Here is a 20,056-nt window from a genome sequence, read left to right as displayed (position 1 = left end):
TCCCTGGTTGGGAAACAAAGACCCCCCCTGCCACAGAACAACTCAACCCTCGAGCCACAACTAGAGTTGGTACGCTGCAACAAAAGACCCACCAGTGGCAGTGACGATCCCGCATCTGCAGCTGAGACCCAGTGCAGCCAGATGAAGACCTGGAGCTTGTGCAGCTCATGTTAGAGGGCTGCTGTGCCTTCTCCTGTCCCCCAACTGTGGGGCCAGTTGGCCTTCTGCATTTATCATTAGACTTGCTGGCATTTTCCATGGTTTCCATGGCAGGTGGGTTCTCCGTGCTGCCTTTGTCCTGTGGATTGTCCTCCACTCATATTTGTTCTGGCTCCAAGTACTGGAGCTCCTCCTGTTGGCTGGCTGCTCTCGTTCAACTTCATCAATAACAAGAATGTCTCAGATTGGATGAAAAATGGCCGCGTGGTAACGGTTTGTGGGATGGATTCTGATGTTCCATTTTGTGTTCTCTGTGTGGAATTCTATCTCATTTCCTGGTTCTAAGTGTGGCCAACTGGCCCCGCAGTCTGTGGAGGCCCTCGGAGTTCCACAGCGACTTCACAGAGGAGCCACTCTGGACTTGGTGGCTGCCAAGATGTCTCAGTCGAGGAGGAAGTTGAAAGCCAATAAGTCTCCGTTAAATACAACGAGCAGTATTAACTGGGGAGAGCATATTGGGTCAGGGTGAGTGAGAGTCTGGGGTTAGTCTCTAAAACACTGGACCCCTGGGCCCTAAGATCCAGGATTCAGTCGTTCAGTTGTGTCCAGCTCTGTCACCCTATGGACTGCAGCACACCAGGCTTCCCTGTCCTTCACCATCTCCCGGAGCTTGCCCAAACTCCTGACCATCCAGTCGGTGATGCCATCCAACCATCTCATCCTCTGTTGTCCCCTTTTCCTGCCTTCAATCTTTGCCAGCATCAGGGTCTTTTCTGATGAGTCACTTCTGAGACTCAAGGCCAGACAGGAGAGCTGAGCCTCTCTCAGCTGCACTTGGTCTTCAGTCACATGCTGCTACAGATGCTTACAAACAGCAAACCAGTTATTCTCCGATTGCCCGCCTGCTCCCCTAGTGGCAGTTCTAAGCTCCCACTCTTGTTTCCAGGTTTGTAGCACCCCACCCAGCGCCCCCAACCCCAGCCTCCTTCCTCTCATCTGCTCTCATCCTACATGGGTATTTAACTCTCCTGCTGAATCCACTTTTCCTGCCAGTACTTCTCTCTGCTTCTTGTGCTTTGCTCTTGGGTATCATTAATTGTCCTCCACCAGTATTTTTTCCCTTTTGTGGCCTCAGTCCTTGAACACAAACAGCTCCGCTCTTCTGGTTAAACTCATATTTCTCTCATAAAACTTATAGTTTTGAAATAATAAAATTTTAAGTAGTTTTAAGAATAGTATAAAGAACTCCCCTTTGCCCAGTTCTAATAAGCAGGAAACAACATCAATATCACCTAAAAATGTAAAGGCATGTTTAAATTTCACTGATGGTCCTAATGGCCCTGAGACCTTTTGCTTCCCGAGTCTAGGATCCAGTTCAGATCACACATTGCCTTTAGTTGTTACCTCTCTGCAGCCACCTTTGATGTCCTTTAATCTTTGTCCTTCATGACACTAAGATTTTTAAGAGTGAAGCCCACTTATTTAGTAGAACGTCCTTCAATTTGGGATTGTCAGGTTATGGGTTTGTAGTGCAGAAGCAGTGGTCCAGAGTCCAGCACACCGTGAAGCATGGCCTTTGGCTCCCTCGTGAGTGATGTTGACTTTAGTTACTTGTTAACCCAGACTTTAAAGCAAAAGAGAAACCCATGCTTGCCTTTTTAATATAAACGGGATGATACATGCGCCTTCTGTTAGTGCAGACTTTTTGTATTCCTTTATTCCTGGCCCACCTTTTTTGCCACACTGGACCCCTACTCTCCATGATGCTGATAGTTTTGTGTGTACTAACAGTACAGGAGCCCCTTAGACCCAGGCCAGAAAGGCCCCTGTTCTGAGCCAGGCAACCTACTCTGTCCCCTGTCTGACCATGTCCCTTTGTACTAGATGAGGGAGGTCCCAGGGGCTAAGAGGATGGCTGGTCAGCCCTGCTGGTGCACTGCCCCTCTTCCCGCACTGCTCTCAATATTGGAATTACCTGCCCAAATCCTTTTGAACCTGATTCCAGAGTCTGGGGGCCTATTCCTTAGTGCATCATTAAAACCTTTTTAAAAAATTCTTTTTATTTTTTGGCTGTTCCTTGCAGCACATGAGGTCTTAGTTCTCCAACCAGGGATGGAACCTGCATCCCCTGCACTTGGATGTGCGGAGTCCTAACCGTTGGACCACCGGGGAAGTCGCTCAGTGCATGCCTTGAGGGCAGCCCTGCCTAGGCTTGCGGTGGCCACGGAGCCGTGGAGGCATGGGATGTGCGGGTGTACGGGTGACGGTGGCCATCCACATGCCAGCATTTACAAGCTCCACACCCCCCCCCCCCGGCAGGAATGAGAGGGCAGCAGGACAGGGCTTGGAGGCCTTCCAGGTCGTTATGAAAAGTATTTGTGGAGGCACGTGAATAGAATGTGTTTTATTTAACAGTATATTGATCTATGAACATTTTAAGTAACTAGACTTGCTGTGTGGACCAGTATTCTTTTGCCCTTGGCCCCGTAACTTAGGGGAGACCTCTTTACAGATGTGTGTATGTGTACACGCACATTCTATGTATCAGCACGCACCTATTCATCATCCTTTTGTAAATATTGGCCTCATTCTGTGCACTCTTCTTTTGAGTGTCTCCTGGAAACTCCCCCTGGCCGTCTGCTGAAGGTCTGGTTCATCCTTTGGCTCCTTGGGTGGCGTCCTGAGTGCAGGCGCACTGACTTACTCGGCATTCGTCTACTGAGAGGCGTCCGCCGTACCTGATGCTGTGAACGACGCTGCCGCCAGCATTCCTGTGAGCTTTCACAGATGACTAAATTGTACCCACCATTCACTCTTTAAATCTTCAAGATTACCATGAATCTTTTCTGAATTAAAAAATAAAGAGAAACGCATGGCTTTATACTGTAGACATTCTCTTTGATCTCACCTGCCAGAAATAGCTGCCATTACCTCTGGAGTATATTTTTCCAGGCTCTCTCTCTAGGCATGTGCCAACACCTCCATGGAATATTCTTAACAGAAATGGACTCATGAATACACCTCTGCAGCTTTCTCACTGGTGACCTTGCATCGCCGTGTTCAGTGTCCTTCCTTATCACCGTGGCTCACTCTGGAGCATCCCAGACTTGAGTTGACTCACCCTGCCTTTTGTGTGTTTTTCCTGCTCTCTCTATCCCCTCAGTGTAGCCATTTTTCAGTCCCCATATTTCTAGGAACTTGCTTTTTATTTCTAATCATATAGCCCAGCATCACGTGCATTAAACCACTTTCCCTCATTATTTCCTTTCCTGGAAATGTTTCTGGCATTTCCCTCAGTTACTTGGTTCCTGGCTTCCAAGTCTCCTTTCCTTTGGCTCTTCTCTCGCCTTCGGTCCTTATATCTGGGCTGTCACCGAGACACGGTTTAGGTTAGGACACCATTGGACGGTCATCTAGTCTTCCTCCTTCTCACTCCCCACATCGTATGCTGGTGAGTTTTCATAACTGCCCTTTGTCCTGTTCAGACTTCCTGGTGAAGGTATTTAAGATTCTGCTTCCATTTTTCTCCTCCTTCCTCTTGCACTATTCCTCCCCTCCCACCCAGGAGGCCTTTGTCTAGCCAAACTGACTCATTTGCTGTGTCCCCCGAGCTTGTCTGGGACTCATCTCTTTCCTGGCTATCCCCCTGCCGTCCTGAAGTGCCCCCTTGATTCCTGCTGGTGGTACTTGCTGATGGGGTGGATGGATGCTCCTAATAACCCTAACACAACACTGTCTACCACCCTCTGTGGAGGTTCATTGACCCAGGCGGTGTGCCCTTTGTATTCTCAGAGCAGAGCTCCATGGAACAGACCTCTCCCACGCACTCGCACCTGCCCCCATGCTGCGTGCAGGGAGTCCTGTCAGCTCCCTAAAGAAGTCCTTCCTCCAAGGACATCGAGGGCTGGGCGTGGGGGTGCCCGTTGTGGAGAGTCAGGGGCTCTTCTTGCCCCACCTTTGATGAATGGAAACCTTTGACCCTCTGGAGACGTGCTTTCCTCGGACATTATTTCCCTAATCTGTGGATTACAGTTGGACCCCCCGCATGACCTTCTAAGCCTTTTCTACTTCTGTAAAATGGGTGACTCCCTTTAGGAAGCTGCTGGCATGAAGCCAGGAGTATAGTAACCTGAGAAGCCTCAGGTCATCAGGAAGACAGCTCTCCCATCAGCGGAAAGAAGGCTTGCAGGTATAAGCTCTGGAAAAGCTCTGTGTTGGAGGAGCCCCAATGGGACGTGGGGTGCTTGTCAAATGCGAGTTGGGGGTCCACAGGCCTGGGGCAGCCACCTTCTCCCTTGACCTTAACTTCTTTTCCATCCTCCTGTGATTCAGCTAGGTCAGCCTCTGCATGGTCCTTACAAAGATCAGAGTTAAAGCCACTATGATTCCCTATTCTAGGTCAAGAGCTGAGTCTTCTGAGGACTTAAGAGACAAGCCTCTGCCTCGAAAGGTAAGCAAATCATCAGAGTTGGTAATGGGAGGGGTATTCCAGAGCTGCCAGACAGCATCCACATCTGTTGATTATCAGGTTATCAGCCTCCGCACCAGGGGTTGCAAGCTTAGATATTTACAAAATGTTGATAACTTAAGTCTAAGCTGCAGTAGGCTGGTTTTGCCTTTTGAAGCACTTCATGGGCCAAATGCAATAAATCTGAGGTCACCGATCTGTAGTATCTACTTGGACTCTACTTAATTTTGTCCAGCCACGTTGCGATAACGGTGGGGTGGGCTGTACAGAGTATTATCAAGTCAGATGAGTATGCAGTGTCCATTGTGTGCGTGGGGCTGGGAAAAGACAACTAGTGTAGATTAAATGAGGATAAATTTAAAATGCCCCGGCCTTCCAAGAGCCCACTTTGGTACTTCGCTGGGGGTATAGTGGTTAAGAATCCGCCTTTCAGTGCAGGGGATGTGGGTTGGTTGGATCCCTGGTCGGGGAACTAAGATCCCATATGTCATGGGGTAACTAAACCTGCGTGTCACAACTACTGAGCCCATGCGCCCAAGGGCTGGTGCTCCACAACTAGAGAGGCCCCTGTGCTCCCAAACAAAGAGGCCGTGTGCAGCAGGGAAGACCCAGTGCAGCCAAAAATAAATAAATAAAGAGCTCACTGTGAGATGGAGAGATATAACAGTTCTCATGGATTGTGTGATACAATGTGGTGGGGCTTCACGTGTGTTCAGATGTCATTTTGTCTCACTACAACCCTGCAAGGTGGGTATTAGGGAGAGAGAGTCTCTCTGTGGCTCAGAGAAGTGAGGTAATAAGCCCACACTAAATGAGCCTGGGAGCCAGGCAGAATCCTAGTCCAGAGATCTGGGACTCTACCGTCATGTTTCCCACCATGCCTTGCTGCTACATGTATGGACAGGCACGCACAGGAGTCATGTATGCACGGCAGATAGGAACAAAGAATTTGGGAGCGCAGAGGTGGCGGTGATGACTCTCACCTGAAAGTCACTGAGGAGCTCCTCGGAGGAGGTGCATTTGAGCCAGACTTTGAAGAATGGGTGTGACTTCACCTCTGGAATTGATGGTCTGTGTCGCAGATAGGGAAAGACGCGAGTAGATGTGGAATGTTGGCTGTGATTGTGGGGCGGTGGAGAGCAGTTTGTGTGCCTGGGCCGGGGTGTGTGCAATGAAACTAGAAGCAGGTCAGAGCTGCATGGCAAAGGGCTTTGAGTGCCATGCTCAGGAGTTGATGGGGATGATGGGAGTAATCTGGAAAGCGTCAGCTGGGGTCAAGTCATGATCAGACTTGCCTTCCAGAAAGAAGATTGGCTCCAGTGTTGGGCAGTGGATTGGAAGGGAAGAACAAACTCTGGTCCCAGTTGGGGAAGGGCACGGCACTTGTCCCAGCAGAAGGCTAGGGCTTAAGTTGGGGCAGGGGTCGAGGAGGGGAAGGTTTAGATGTAGGAACTGGATTACAGTAAGAGGCAATATGAAGGTCAGTAAGAATGCAAGGGAGGCAGAGGGAGGGGCCAAAGTTGGTGCTGGGATGTCTAATCTGGCGGCTGCATGGCTGGTGAGAGAATTAACCAGCTCGTCTGCTGGGCTCCATGAAGGCAGGTCTCCACTCTGTTCACTGGTGTGTTCACAGTGTCTGGGACTCAACAAATGTGCATAGACCCTGAGTGAATGAGGGCAAGTTCACAGTTGGATTTGCAGGTGGATGAGCTCTGTGGTTGGTGCACTTGGCATAGTGAGAGTGAGTAATCCAACCTCTGCTTGTCTTTGACTTTCTGGACCGATGTCTCCTTGACTGCCCAGCACCCAGAGCAGTGTATTTCAGTGGGCAACACTCAACAGTTATCACATAGTCCACACCTGGAGTCTTCTGGGAGAGGCAGCCTTTGATGACCTGAGCCTCCAGTAACCTGAAACAATGTGCTAAGTGTCAAAATGAGTCTCGTGTAGGGGCTGCAGAGCAGAAGTGTTGTGGAGGGCTGGGGAAGGCTAGGTAGGGGATGTGGGAAGGTGAGCAGGAGGAGGAAGAAGCTGAGAGTCCCTGATGGCAGGGACTGCGTGAGCTGGGCTGTGTGTGCAGGTGATCTGATCTGACCTGGCGTGTCTGGTCTGGCCAGGACAAGATCGTGATAGCTGTGGAAGATGGAGCTGGACTCCTTGGGGTCTTGAATTCCGACCACTGAAGATGTGGAACTATATAGTTACCAAACTGAAGCACCTTATAAATTAGAGTCCTGTGATGTGTGAGGTGGGATCTTGGCTGTGGGCACTAACCTCTAAGCCTCAATCACAGCACATCTGTAAAAGAGGAGCAACAGTTAACTCCCCAGAGTCAGGGGATGCAGTCAGACCTTCCTTGGACTTCTTAGGGCTTAAAGTGGCTCAGACCTACTTGTTTGCATCAGTAAGTAACACATCATAACACTACGTACCCCACAGATGTTCTCTTTCAATAGATGTGCTTAAAGCTGTTCGGCTCTGGAAGTCACCCCTCTCAGAGCCTGGTTCTTGTCATCATCTGCGTTCCAGGTGTCCTTCGCAGGTGGACCCAGGAAGAGCAAAGAGGGTCTCAGCTCCCCAGCACCATCCATCTCTGTTAGCCAGACGTCTGACTTCCAGTATGAATCTCAGCTGTTCACTGAGGCACACCTGGCTGAGATGGAGAAGACATTTCAAAGTGAGGTCAACTCAACTGGAGGTGAGGCTATGTCATGGGCCCAGCCTTTGGCCTCTGCATAGGGTGGGACCCAGAACCCTGCATAAGCATTTTTGCATCCTGTATGTCCTTTAAAACTTTTCATCATTATGCTCTGTGAGTATTGTAAGCCCAGTAGAGGCTATTTGGGACCGAGGGAAAAAATACCCCTGATCTAGACACTTAGGTAACCACTGTCAGCATTTCAGCATGTTTGCACTGAACAATTTCATATGCATGACTTCCTGTCTATTGCTGTGTAACGGTATTTCTACAGAATTCATGGCTTAAATCAGCCCACGTTTACTATCTCACCATTTCAGTGGGTCAGGAATCTGGGCAGAGTTTAGCCGGCTCCTCTGCTCAGGGTCTCACTAGGCTGTGATCAAGGAGTCAGCTGGAGCTGCAGTATCAACTAGGCTTGATTGGGAAGGATTCACTTCTTTTTTAAAAAAAAATATTTATTTATTTATTAGGCTATACTGGGTCTTAGTTGCGGCATTTGGGATCTTTAGCTGAGGCGTGTGAACTCTCAGCTGCAGCACCTGAGATCTTTAGTTGGGACATGTGGGATCTAGTTCTCTGACCAGGGATCGAACCCAGGCCCCCTGCCTTGGGAGGTGTGGAGTCTTAGCCACTGAACCATCAGGGAAGTCCTAGTGAAAGATCCACTTCTAAGTTTATGCAGGTTGTTGGCTGAATTCAGTTTCTTGAAGCTACAGGACGAAGGGCTCTCATTTTGTCCTGGCTATTGGAAGGCAACTGTCTTCAGCTCTTAGAGCTGCCCGGTTCCTGGCCCTCTGGGACTCACCAACAAGGCTGACTTCAACACTCAAGCCAGGCAGGGAGATAGAAAATCAGCATGAGGTGAGCTGCCATCACATAGTCCTGCGCACACAGTCGCATATAGCCTGTCACCTTTGCCGTCTTCCGTTGGTCAGAAGCGTAGGTTCCACCACACTCAGCGGGGTGTGAATGCTAGGAGGTCTGGGTCACCTTCAGTTTCTTTGCCCCAGATGACTACGTGTGTTTTCACATGTCTGTAACCATACTTTAATTTCACACCCTCCTTTTTCTCTTAATGTTAATTTCTTAAGAGTTTTTTTTTTCATATGTTATGTGATCTGCTGAACCATCATTAGCAGTGAATGCAAGGGCTCCACTGGTTGACTAAGCCATTTCCCTAAATGAAACATTTAGTTTTTTTTTAAACATTTGTTTATTTGTTGTGGCTCTTGGCGTCTCTGTTGCCTCATACGGGATCTTTCCTGGCGGTGCATGGACCCTCTAGTGGTGTGCACTAGAGGGTCCGTGGAGCACACAGATCCTGGAGTACACAGTCTCAGCAGTTACAGTGCATGGGCTTACGACATATGGGATATTAGTTCCCTGACCAGGCACTGAACCCATGTCCCCTGCATTGCAAGAAGGATTCTTAACTACTGGACCACCAGGGAAGTCCCCAACTTTTAGATTTTTACCAAGTTTAAATAACATTGTGAAGAACATCCTTTGTACATAAGTTTTTGTTGTTTTTTTTTTTTTTTCTTTTCAGAGCTTGAATTTTCCCCTTGGGAAAATACACATAAAGCTTACTTATTATTCCTACTGGAGTTCTTTAAGGCATCTTTATTTCTATCCAGTAGACTCGGAGCACCAATGCTGGGGCCATGGCTACTTGCCCCGTCAGTTTGAGTTTGACAGCCACACTGTGATGTGGGCAGGAAGGGTAACAAATGGCCTGTTTATAAAGAGCAGAGTGAGGCTGGGGAGGGACCGTTTGTGTCTGACCTGAAGCTGAGATGCTTCCTCCTCTGAGCTCTTTGGGTGTTGGTGTTTGGCGGCCAGGAGGCGCCACCCCTGTCTTGGAGGACCCGACAATCACAGTTTTGGCCACAGGTTTTATTGCATTTTGTTTTGAACAGGTGATATATTCACACAGGTCAAAATTTAAAAAGTGCCATCACCTCTCCCTATTTTTGAAGTAGACTACTATTTTTTTTTTAACAATAACAGTAAAAATAACAGTATTTTTACAATGCTGATCCTAGGGAATGTATTAAGGGTAGCCAGGCTTCCCTGGTGGCTCAGATGGTAAAGAATCTGCCTGCAATGCAGGAGACCTGTGTTCGATCCCTGGGTCAGGAAGATCCCCTGGAGAAGGAAATGGCAACCCACTCCAGTATTCTTGTCTGGACAGAAGAGCCTGGCAGGCTACATACAATCCATAGGGTCGCAAAGAATTGGACACGACTGAGCGACTCTCACTCCCTCCCTTCCTCCCTCCCTCCCTCCCCAGGGACATGATATTTTCACTTTTGTGCTCCAAGAGCTATTTTTAAAAATTGTGTATTTATTTGGCTGTGTCAGGTCTTAGTTGCGTCATGCAGGATCTTTCCTGGCGGCACACAGACTCTCTCAAGTGGTGTCACATGGGCTTCAGAGCACGCGGCCTTCAGGAGTTGCAGCACGTGGGCCTCGTTGCTCCTCGGCTGGTGGAATCTTAGTTCCCCAACCAAGGATTGAACCCATGTCCCCTGTGTTGCAAGGTAGATTCTTGACCACTGGACCACAAGAGCTATTAATGAACCATTTGTTCATTATACGTGTGAGCTTGGGTGAGTGTTTCTTTTTAGCAGCAATGTGCAGGGGACCTGACTGGTTCCCACAGTGTACCCATCCTTTCCAGGACACCTTTGTGTCTAGTCTCTTCTTATACTCAACAGTTTTTTTCAGTTCAGTTCAGTCGCTCAGTCATGTCCCACTCTTTGCGACCCCATGAACCGCAGCACGCCAGGCCTGCCTGTCCATCACCAATTCCCGGAGTCCACCCAAACCCATGTCCATTGAGTCGGTGATGCCATCCAACCATCTCATCCTCTGTCGTCCCCTTCTCCTCCTGCCCTCACTCTTTCCCAGCATCAGGGTCTTTTCAAATGAGTCAGCTCTTCGCATCAGGTGGCCAAAGTATTGGAGTTTCAGCTTCAACATCAGTCCTTCCAATGAACACCCAGGACTGATCTCCTTTAGAATGGACTGGTTGGATCTCCTTACAGTCCAAGGGACTCTCAAGAGTCTTCTCCAACACCACGGTTCAAAAGCGTCAATTCTTTGGCACTCAGTCCAATTCTTCTATTATAGTCTTCTATTATAATTCTTCTATTCTTCTTTATAGTCCAACTCTCACATCCATACATGACCACTGCAAACACCATAGCCTTGACCAGACGGACCTTTGTTAACAAAGTAATGTCTTGCTTTTTAATATGCTGTCTAGATTGGTCATAACCTTCCTTCCAAGGAGTAAGTGTCTTTTAATTTCATGGCTGCAATCACCATCTGCAGTGATTTTGGAGCCCAGAAAAATAAAGTCTGACACTGTTTCCACTATTTCCCCATCTATTTCCCATGAAGTGATGGGACCAGATGCCATGATCTTAGTTTTCTGAATGTTAGCTGTTTTTAAGGAGAAGAATATGAAAATAATACGGCAGTGAACAATATATATAGGTTCTTAAACAGCAGTGAAAGGACTCTCCCTGTAGTGCTGTCAAGAGGAGTTTGTTCATTAATTCTGCACAAAGGCATTTTGACTGCCAGCTCTTCCCCGAGGGGACCGCTCTGAGCTCGTGGGCTGACGTCTGTCTGATACACAGAGGGACCGTTACATGTCACTCAAACGTGTAAAGCTCTTGGCAATCACTTCAGATGAGCAGGCTGGATCTTTCTTTAAGCACGGCACCTTTCGTTCAGCCTTTCATTTGTTCCTCAATCTAGCCTTAAGCGATGACAGTTGTCACTGTAGCACAGAGCTGGTTGTTTCATGAGGAGCACGGAGCAGGGTGAGAGCGTGACCCCAGATTGCTGGGAATGGCTCGGTGCCACCACTCACCAGCTATGTGACCTTGGGCTCACAGCCCACCTCTTTGTGTCACAGTTTCCTCATGCCCTGCCCCTCAGCCTCCACCCCCCACCCCCCGCCACCATCAGCCAGTCAGTGTGAATAAACTCAGATGATACTGGTACTCAGTCGTCATCATCACATCCCCCAGGGCTGAAGGAAACACTCAGGGAACAAACATCTGCTTCACGTAAGGACTCGGTCATGAAGTCGCCCCCGCTTAGCCCTGTACTCCCTGAGCTCACGGCCAGGGTGGTAATGAGGAAGGTCAGGGGGCAGCAGAACCAGGCAGGGTGGTGTGCCACCTCCTTAGAGAGTCTCTGGGAAAAGGCTTCCCTGTGGAGGAACCAGGCAGCACAAAGGCCTTGAGGTGACATGGTGGCTGCAGCAGAGAATGAAGGGGACAGTGGTGGGAGGTGAGGTCCTAGAGAAGAGCCTTCAGGCCTAGGTGAGAGTTCCACCTCGGCCTGAAGTGCTTTTTTAAGTGCTTTTTAGAAGCACTTAAATAAATGTTTCTATTTATTTTTTTGGCTGCAGTGTGTCTTAGCTGTGGCACTGGGTATCTTTACTTGCGGTATGTGGGATCTAGTTCCCTGACCAGTGATCAAATCGAGGCCCCCTGCACTGGGAGCTGGACCAGCAGGGAGCACCCCATAGAGTGCGCTTTTTAAAGACCATGATTATTTTTTAAAAACCTAGACAGGAGTAATTGACCCGTCTGCAGACAGATTTCCTTGTAGCCACAAAACCCAGCAGGGGAAAAGGATTTGGTTCTTGTCCTTCTGTTCCTTGCTTCTCTCCCCTTTCCATCTTTCTCTCCAGCCCAACGTCGCATTTTAATTGCCTCTAAAAGATGCACATCTCTTGTCCCTCTATAGCTTTGGATTTATTTATGTCTCTTTGTTGCCATTGTTGAAGTTTTTCTCCTTTCCTATTTATTTATTTATGAGTTTTCATCAGTTTTCTTTGTCTCAGTGCCTGGTCTGTCTTATTTGCTCAGAAATGGGATCTGATCTTGGATCTGATCTTTTTTAGTACCCGTCCCCCCTCACTGCCCTGGGGCCACCACAGTGGTCTCATGCAGCAGGTGTGGAGCCAGGATTTGTGGGTGATTGAATGTTGAACAGATAAGATGGAAAAGATGACCCAGCAGCGTGACCCTCTGTGTGCCCAACCCCCCGCCCCCCAACACCCAGAAGTCCAGGAACACTGTGGCTGGTGATGGGGGCCAGGGGACTTGCAATGAAGAGGATGGTGTTCTCCCTTCTCTTTCTTGAAGCCCTGGACATGAAAACTTTCATTAAGGCTGTGAAGAAGATTCTGAGCAATACGTCAGAAGAGATGCTGGAGGCGCTGTTTTTGAAGGTGGACTTGAACTGTAACGGCTTCATCACCTGGGTGAGGAGGGCGCCCCTGCTGCCTCAGAGAGCTGGGGGAGGCTGGGAGGCATGGGCCGTGGCTGGTCAGAGGGGCACAAGGAGGGCTGAGGATCTGGGGGGCAGATTCTGGGGGACTTTCTGGGTAGAGGGAACACTTGGAGTCTTCAAGGGGGCCCTGTTGAGACTCCTGAGAGCTGGACTCGTTGCAGCTTGTTCCCCTCGGGGGGACAGGAGAGTGTGTAACAAAGGCTGGTGACCCCTGCATGAGGCCGGCTATGCCCCCAGTGGTGAGCAGCAGAGGCCTCCAGCTGTCATGTAACGCTCCTGCACACCGGCCTCCCATTTGGCTAAGGGGGTTCCCGCCAGTGCCACAACCATCTCCTGGCCCTTGATGCTCACTCATTTAACAGTGCCTGTTAAATCACAAAATGTCAGAGTTTTAGAGCATATTTATAATAACGCTACTTCCTGCCCCAATTTTAAATGTTCTACAATGAGCATATACAACATTTAACAATGCAGAACACAGTAAAGTACAGAAAAAATCAGTCTGATGTATTGATGTAGCCATGCTGACAACGCCAACTGGCATTTGTAGCCGATATAGACCTAAGCAGTCTAAATATCATTATACTCAAACCTCGCAGGAACCCTACAGGGTAGGTGCTGGTAACGTACCTCTATTTGACAGACTGGGAAACTGAGGCAAGAGAAGAATAAACTGGCCCGAGCTTACAGAGTTACTTTAGCTGAGTCAGTCTTCAGACCTAGGGATTTTCCTCCAAGAGTCCATGTGTAGTCAGCTCTGTCACACCTCCCCCCAAGCATGGATGTGCATTCTGTTTTTATATGCGGTTTTTGCTTTCATTTCTTTTTTTAAATTTACTTTTAATTGGAAGATAATTGCTTTTCAACGTTGTGTTGGTTTCTGCCACACAACAATGTGGATCAGTCATGAGTATACATATGTCCCTTCCTTCTTGAACCTCCACTGCCCATTTCTCTTAACATTCTATAACAAACATGTTTCTAGCACTCTGTCATCTACACCATGATCTTTCTTCATAGCTCCCTGTCTCTTGTTACGGCTTCACCTGGTGGTCTGCTCTGGCCTTGGCCGTATTTTCATGAGGCTGCTCAATAGAGCCTAGAGGTGCCCTTGTGGCTTACGGGTGCTTCTCTGCTATTGACTTGATATATGAGCTGGGGCAACGCATCTATACTTATGTGGGCCTCAGTCTTATTATCTGTACAGTGGGAGGAATGAAGGGACTCCGAGGAGATGCCAGCTGTGGAGCGAGGTGAGGATCATTTGCTTACAGAATGAGATAAGGTGGGAGGTACTGTTGTGCCGTCTTCACTTACATGTGCAAATAGGCCCTCTGCACAGTGTAGATCCAAGAACAGCACCAGTGCTTGGTGGCCTCCCTCCACCAGAGCCTCCAGGGGCCCCCAGAGACCCTTGGAAGGGGCTGGGGAGAAGGGGAAGGCCCTGGAAGCCGGTGCTTGGTTTGGCCGACACCCACCTGCTGGCGCTTCTTCCCGAGGCAGCAGGAGTACGTGGACTACGTGATGCGCGAGTTCCAGGGGAAGGAGAAAATGATGAGGGGCCAGTACCGCCTACGCTTCCACCTTCCCATGAGGATCATCCCCCTGTAAGGAGCCTCTCCCTGGGCTGAAGGGTGTGTCTGGGCAAGGCTGGGGCCGGCCTGCACCCGCGCCCCTTCCTGAGCCCCCTCTCCATCTCTAAGCACTAGAGTTGTGGCTGGATACACTTTTATTTTGCAGTTTTCATCACAAGCCCACTCTACTTGCCTTCCGTGGGCCGTTTTTCCCTTAAAAGAACATCTATTCCCTATCTTGTCTGGCCCGTCCCATCATGAGGGAGCTGACTCGCTATTTCACGGGTTAAACTTCTGACTCTGGGGTCCCCGCGTCACCCCAGCATCATTCGTGGGTCTCTTTCCTTTCTGCCCACCATTGTTAGTGGTGACAGTCCCCTGGGGGAGAGGCAGAGTCCGCATCTCAAGGAGCGAGCTTCTCGGGGTACCGGTGTGGGAAGCTTGTCTGTCCTCTGGGCATTTTTCCGCTTTGGCCTGGGCTCCCCTCTCATCACCTTCCACAGGAATCATGGGTGTGAGATCGTGAAAGTGGAGTTCTTAGTCCAGCGGCTCAAGAAGATTGGCCATTTCCTGACTGTCACCAAGGACGGCATCCTGCAGTTCTGGTCGGAATCCTTCATGCTGACCAGCTCCTTCAGGGTGAGTGGGGCCCACACGGGTGGTTGAAGAGCCTCTGCCTTCATGCCCAGCAGGCTCCTCCTCTGGGCCTGTGGGCTAGGCATCCGTGCTTGCTCTTGGGGGCAGGTCTGGCTTTCCTATGGGGCCATGAGCCTCACGCTTCTCTTCTGAGACTAGGATTCCACCTGGATGTCCACTGCACTTGTATGCCCAACAGACACCCTAAACCCACTTGGTCCAAATTGACTGTAATTGTAGCCTACCTTGTCCACCAAACTTCCTTGTCCTGTGCCCCCCAAGGCAGTGAATGGCATCACCATCCACCAAGGTTCTTGTGATCAACCTCCTGTCCCTGTCCCACCCACTCCACCACCAAGTCCTGCTGGTTCAAATCTTCTGCTTGGACCAGGGAGGAAGTCACAGTGACTATGAACATGGGCCTTGGAGCCCAACTGCCAGGCATAGATGCTGCCTGACTGCAGCATCTCTCAGCTGTGTGACCCCGGAAGTGACTACAGCGCCCTCCATGTAGCAGTTTCCCCATCTGTCAAGTAAGCTTAGTAATAGTACCCCCTACACACAGGGCTGCCAGGAGAATTTCATGACATAACCCATGCCTGGTGCTTGGAGTAGGGCAAGGTACACAGTAAGCACCCGACCAACATAAGCTGACATTGTCATTGTCACGGTCGTCTGAGCCGTTGGCTCCCAGCCCAGTGCGGTGAATGATAAGATGCTCAGGAACACCCGCTGTGGACTTGGCGTTGCCAGGCCAGTCCAGCCTCCTCCAGCAGATGAGGAAGGCTGCTCTTCAGGGGAGGCTGAGTGAGCATGGTGAGTGCCTGCAGAGCGTTTCCTAGTTGCGTCGGGGGTCACGTCATCCTTTGGGTTGGGAGGATTCTGGGTCATCCCCCATCCCTGGTGGCTGATGGAGGGACCCAAGGCCTGGAGTTCCAGGAACTCGCTCAGCTGCTCCTGGTAATTCGTCCCTGTGTTCCTGAGGCTGGGGTTTCTGGCATATTCCACCCTCTTTTTCTCTTGTGTGCTTATTGGGGGAACACATTATAGCCTGAGATTCTGCTTGTGGCTCCTACTTGGTCACCTCGGCGCTCCCAAGGGCCATAGCCTGGGAGGGCCAAAGAGGACAGAGGGAGGTTCCTGTAGAGGGCCGCAGATGTGGGCCTCCTTCCCTGAGGGGCTGCTTGGGCAAGTGGATGTTGGCAAGAGTGAGCCGCCAAGCACCGGCTTCACACACTCACTGTAGGTCCACAGTCGTCCAGACTGAAAGCCCCAGAGTCTGGGCTTCACTTACCAGCTGTGCAAGCTTGGGCAAGTCTCTGAGACTTCCCAGGGGTCCATTTCTAGTCTGAACACCAGCATGTGTGTGTGTGTGTGTGGTGGGGGCGGTAGAGGGGGTGATGGGCGTTACCATCACCTCCATTGTGTGTGGGTGAGACCCTAGCCTGGTGCCAGAGAGGGGCTTCTGGGGCCCTGGTCCAGTGTCCTCACCACCTCTGCTGTCAGTGCAGGCCCCTGCTCTTGGTGCTCTGGGTTCTGATGGGACAGTTCAGAGCCTGCGTGGCATTATTCAGGGAGTAAAATGCAAGTTCCTCCTCTTCCCTGGACAGTGCAGCTCATTTCTGCTGACCCATCTTTGCACGGGTGTCCCCCACTGGGAATGCCAGCTCAGGTTCTGTCTGTGTAAGAGTTGTGCGAGGCTGGCACCAGGGCGGGAGGCACCCCTGCCTGGCCCAGCTCCCCCTGATGCCAGGCAGCACTCAGATGCTTTATTTGTCATGGTTCCATTCATTCCTCACAACCTGACAGGTCGGTTTCTCGTTAATAAGCCAGGTGACACTGGCAGATGGTAAACAAGATTCAGGCAAAACAAACAGAATGAATACCAATGTTAGGTGTCAATTATATCTCAGTAAAAATCGGAGAAAAAAGATTCAGGCATAGAGGGGCAGGTGTGGAAAAGTCAGTTTCCCTGTCTCTCTCCGACTCTAATTCTGTTCACTGGAGGCAACTGCTGTGACCAGTTTGGGGGTGCTCCTCCATGGACAGCCTGTACACACACCCCACCTTTCTTTCTAAATACACAAATGGTAGCACATTAGAATGCTGCTTTTCACCTCACTTTTTCACTTAATAATAGATCTTGGTAACTATTCTGCCTTGTATGTACACAGCTCCCTCGCTCCTAATGTCTGGGCAGCAGTTGGTGTGTGGGTTTATGTAGGGCGTCCTTTCCAGGCAACGTCTGGTCTGTTGCTATCATAGCTGGGCAGCAGTGCCCGTTCCTGCTTACGCTTCTCTGTGAATACCTGCAAACACATCCTTAGATGCCTCTTGGAAATGGATCCCAGGATCACAAACTGCACAGTTAAAACTTGGATGAGCTTGTCAAACTGCTCTAAAAAGGGGTTGTGAGGCTAAGTGTTCTGTAAGCCCAATTTGTTTTTTTGTTGTTGTTCAGTGCTCAGTCATGTCCGACTCTATGTGACCCTATGGACTGCAGCATGCCAGGCTTCTCTGTCCTTCACTATCTCCCTGAGTTTGCTCAGACTCATGTTCACTGAGTCGGTGATGCCATCCAACCATCTCATCCTCTGTTATCCCCTTCTCCTCCTGCCTTCAGTCTCTCCCAGCATCAGGGTCTTTTCCAACAAGTTGGCTCTTTACATCAGATGGCCAAAGTATTGGAGCTTTAGATTCAGCATCAGTCATACCAATAAATGCTGCTGCTGCTGCTGCTAAGTCGCTTCAGTTGTGTCCAACTCTGTGCGACCCCATAGACAGCACCCCACCAGGCTCCCCCATATTCAGGGTTAATTTCTTTTAGGATGACTGATTGGATCTCCTTGTAGTTCAAGGGACTCTCAGGAGTCTTCTCCAACACCACAGTTCAAAAGCATCAATTCTTTGGCACTCAACCTTCTTTATGGGCCAACTCTCACATCCATACCTGACTACTGGAAAAACCATAGCTTTGACTAGACGGACCTTTGTCGGCGCAGTGATGTCTCTGCTTTTTAATACACTACCTAGGTTTGTCATAGCTTTTCTTCCAAGGAGCAAGCATTTTACAGACATGGAAATTGGTTTTTAAACTGGAAGCTTATCCAAGGCCCACTATTGTAGTTCGTGGTAAGGCTGGGCTCCTTACCAGGTCTGTGCCTGGCTCTGGGGCCTCGGGGGACAGGAGAGGGTTTGTGGGGACCCTGTGCTCCTGTGCTCTCCCGGGCGAGCCGCCCCGGACCAGGTGTCCTCTGTCCCCCTCTGGCAGCTTTACCAGATCCAGCCGTCCCACAGCCAGCAGATGTGGGTCATCGACATGGTGTGTCTGCACAACATGAACCTGGTGGCCGTGGCGTCCACGGACCAGAAGATAGGTGAGTCCCCGCCACCCCACAGGCCCGCCCCTGGCCGCTGGCAGCCATGCATTGGCACTGGGAGAGATCTGTCGCTCAGCCAACCATGAGCTGGACTGGAGTCCCTGGGAGGATTGCTGGGTGGTGACTAGTGAGGCTGCTCACTGTCACCAGAGATGACCACCCCCCGCCTCTGGCCTAGGACACAGGTTTGGGTTCCCATGCGGGCCTACTCCTCTGTCTCTTCCCCAGAGTTCTTTGATATCAGTAGCCACAAATGTGCCCGGGTCTTCACCTTCACTGATCTGGACAGCTGCGTCCTGACCATGAACTACTGGTGAGTCTCCTGGGAGAGCGCTGCAGGGTCTCGGCAGCAGCCGCATCACTCAGTGGGGCTGGGGTCTCCAGAAAACCTCTCTGGAAGTGGCTCTGGAGTGACCCCACCCTCTGCGCCTGTGTCCTCTTTCCTCCAAGCCGCTCCTCTGTCAGGCCCCTCTTCGCGGTCACTCAGACCGCAGAGTCGTCATTGGCTCCTCTTCCTTTCCCTCTCAAACTGGGTCAGCCGTCAAACTGGCCTGTCCTGCTGTGGCCTAAGGGCTCTGAGCACATCATGGTCCATCGGTAGGGTGACCTGGCAAAGAGCAGCCGAAGGAGCAGGGAGCCATTTATTTTGCTTTTTTAAAAATGTGTTGATTTCTCTTGGACCTGGTTCCCTGATGGTTTGGATCCGGGTGGATGGACCCATGTTTGTCGGCTGTTGGGGTCCAGGCTGGAAAGCTGTGTGGGCTCTGCCCTCACTTCTGAGGTGGAGGAGGGCCTCAGGAGCCAGGGAGAGGTGGGCGGTGCTGCCTGACGTGCCCAGCTGCTCCATGGTCTTCTCTGTCTCCCCGTTTCCAGGTCGGACTACCACAGGGCTGTGTTCTGCTATGGGGACACCAAAGGCAATGTCATCATCTTCACCTCTGACGATGTGACCACCGGGCTCTTCAACCCCCAAGTCCTCCCCAGGACCTCCAAATGGGGTAGGGAGACGTGGGGAGTCAGAGGAGACGGTCCTGTCTTGGGAGCTCCTCCCTGTCCCATCCCTGGGGAGGTGGCACACCAGTGTGCTCAGCTCAGAACCACTATAGGGGTAGGGGATGGGTGACCGCGGGGCAGGGACAGGGCTGAGGAGACGGGCAGTCCCTCTGAAGGTGGGAAATTGTGCCTGTGAGGGCTGGTTCGGGGGCTGAAACAGGGAGTCTTCAGAACCCTTCTCATCCTAGGGAGAAAAAACCTGTGGCAGCTGAGTGACCCCTCTGGGCTCTGGGACAAGGGCATGCTTCCTTCATTGTGTGAGCAGAGTTCTGCTCCCCATGGCTGGGAGCTGCCTGTAGGTGGGGAGTAGGGTGGAGCTGAGGGGCTGCCCTGAAGGTGGGCTTTGCAGGGCCTGGAGGAAAGCCCAGCTCCACAGCATGAATCAGCAAGTGACCTTCACCGAGCCCTCGGGGGCTGAGCACGTCACCTCCTACAGTTTACCTGTGCCAGGAGGGGCTGATGTTGTCACAGTCTGTTAAGGGAGGAGCAGGGGAGGATAAAGGGGGTGAAGGCTTGCACAGGCCCCACAGTGACGACTGAGATCCCAGGCAGGCAGTCTGCCCCAGAGCTGGCACCTGAACCTCTTGCTGGGCTGTATCTCAAGCTGACTAAATGCTGGAGGGTGCTGTTTGGGGATGCTCTGCCAAGTGGCAAGGGATCCCACGGCCTCGGAGCCTGGGGCTGTCCGGGCTTGTCTGAGCTGGACCCTGCCCAGGATCGAGGCTTCGACCCGCAGTGGCAGTCCTCCAGGCTGCTCCCCCGC

At 50.9% G+C, this 20,056-nt stretch overlaps 2 protein-coding genes across 2 annotated transcripts in view; both read left to right on the top strand.

Moving 5' to 3' along the window:
- The window catches only part of LOC104990002, a 14,621-nt gene extending 360 nt beyond the window's left edge, over positions 1 to 14,261 (top strand). Inside the window, exons 2-6 of the mRNA XM_010841881.1 lie at positions 339 to 432; positions 527 to 684; positions 7,096 to 7,325; positions 12,503 to 12,621; positions 14,154 to 14,261. Of these exons, the coding sequence (XP_010840183.1) occupies positions 339 to 432; positions 527 to 684; positions 7,096 to 7,325; positions 12,503 to 12,621; positions 14,154 to 14,261 (709 nt within the window). The remainder of the gene's footprint in view (positions 1 to 338; positions 433 to 526; positions 685 to 7,095; positions 7,326 to 12,502; positions 12,622 to 14,153) is intronic.
- Positions 14,262 to 14,481: 220 nt separating this feature from the next.
- The window catches only part of LOC104990001 (WD repeat-containing protein 64-like), a 37,740-nt gene continuing 32,165 nt past the window's right edge, over positions 14,482 to 20,056 (top strand). Inside the window, exons 1-7 of the mRNA XM_010841880.1 lie at positions 14,482 to 14,509; positions 14,590 to 14,656; positions 14,728 to 14,863; positions 18,132 to 18,237; positions 18,469 to 18,553; positions 18,691 to 18,837; positions 19,114 to 19,238. Of these exons, the coding sequence (XP_010840182.1) occupies positions 14,482 to 14,509; positions 14,590 to 14,656; positions 14,728 to 14,863; positions 18,132 to 18,237; positions 18,469 to 18,553; positions 18,691 to 18,837; positions 19,114 to 19,238 (694 nt within the window). The remainder of the gene's footprint in view (positions 14,510 to 14,589; positions 14,657 to 14,727; positions 14,864 to 18,131; positions 18,238 to 18,468; positions 18,554 to 18,690; positions 18,838 to 19,113; positions 19,239 to 20,056) is intronic.

Source organism: Bison bison, unplaced genomic scaffold, assembly GCF_000754665.1.
Source record: "Bison bison bison isolate TAMUID 2011002044 unplaced genomic scaffold, Bison_UMD1.0 scf7180017864167, whole genome shotgun sequence".
NCBI lineage: Eukaryota > Metazoa > Chordata > Mammalia > Artiodactyla > Bovidae > Bison > Bison bison.
This window is presented reverse-complemented; position numbering and strand designations above follow the sequence as displayed.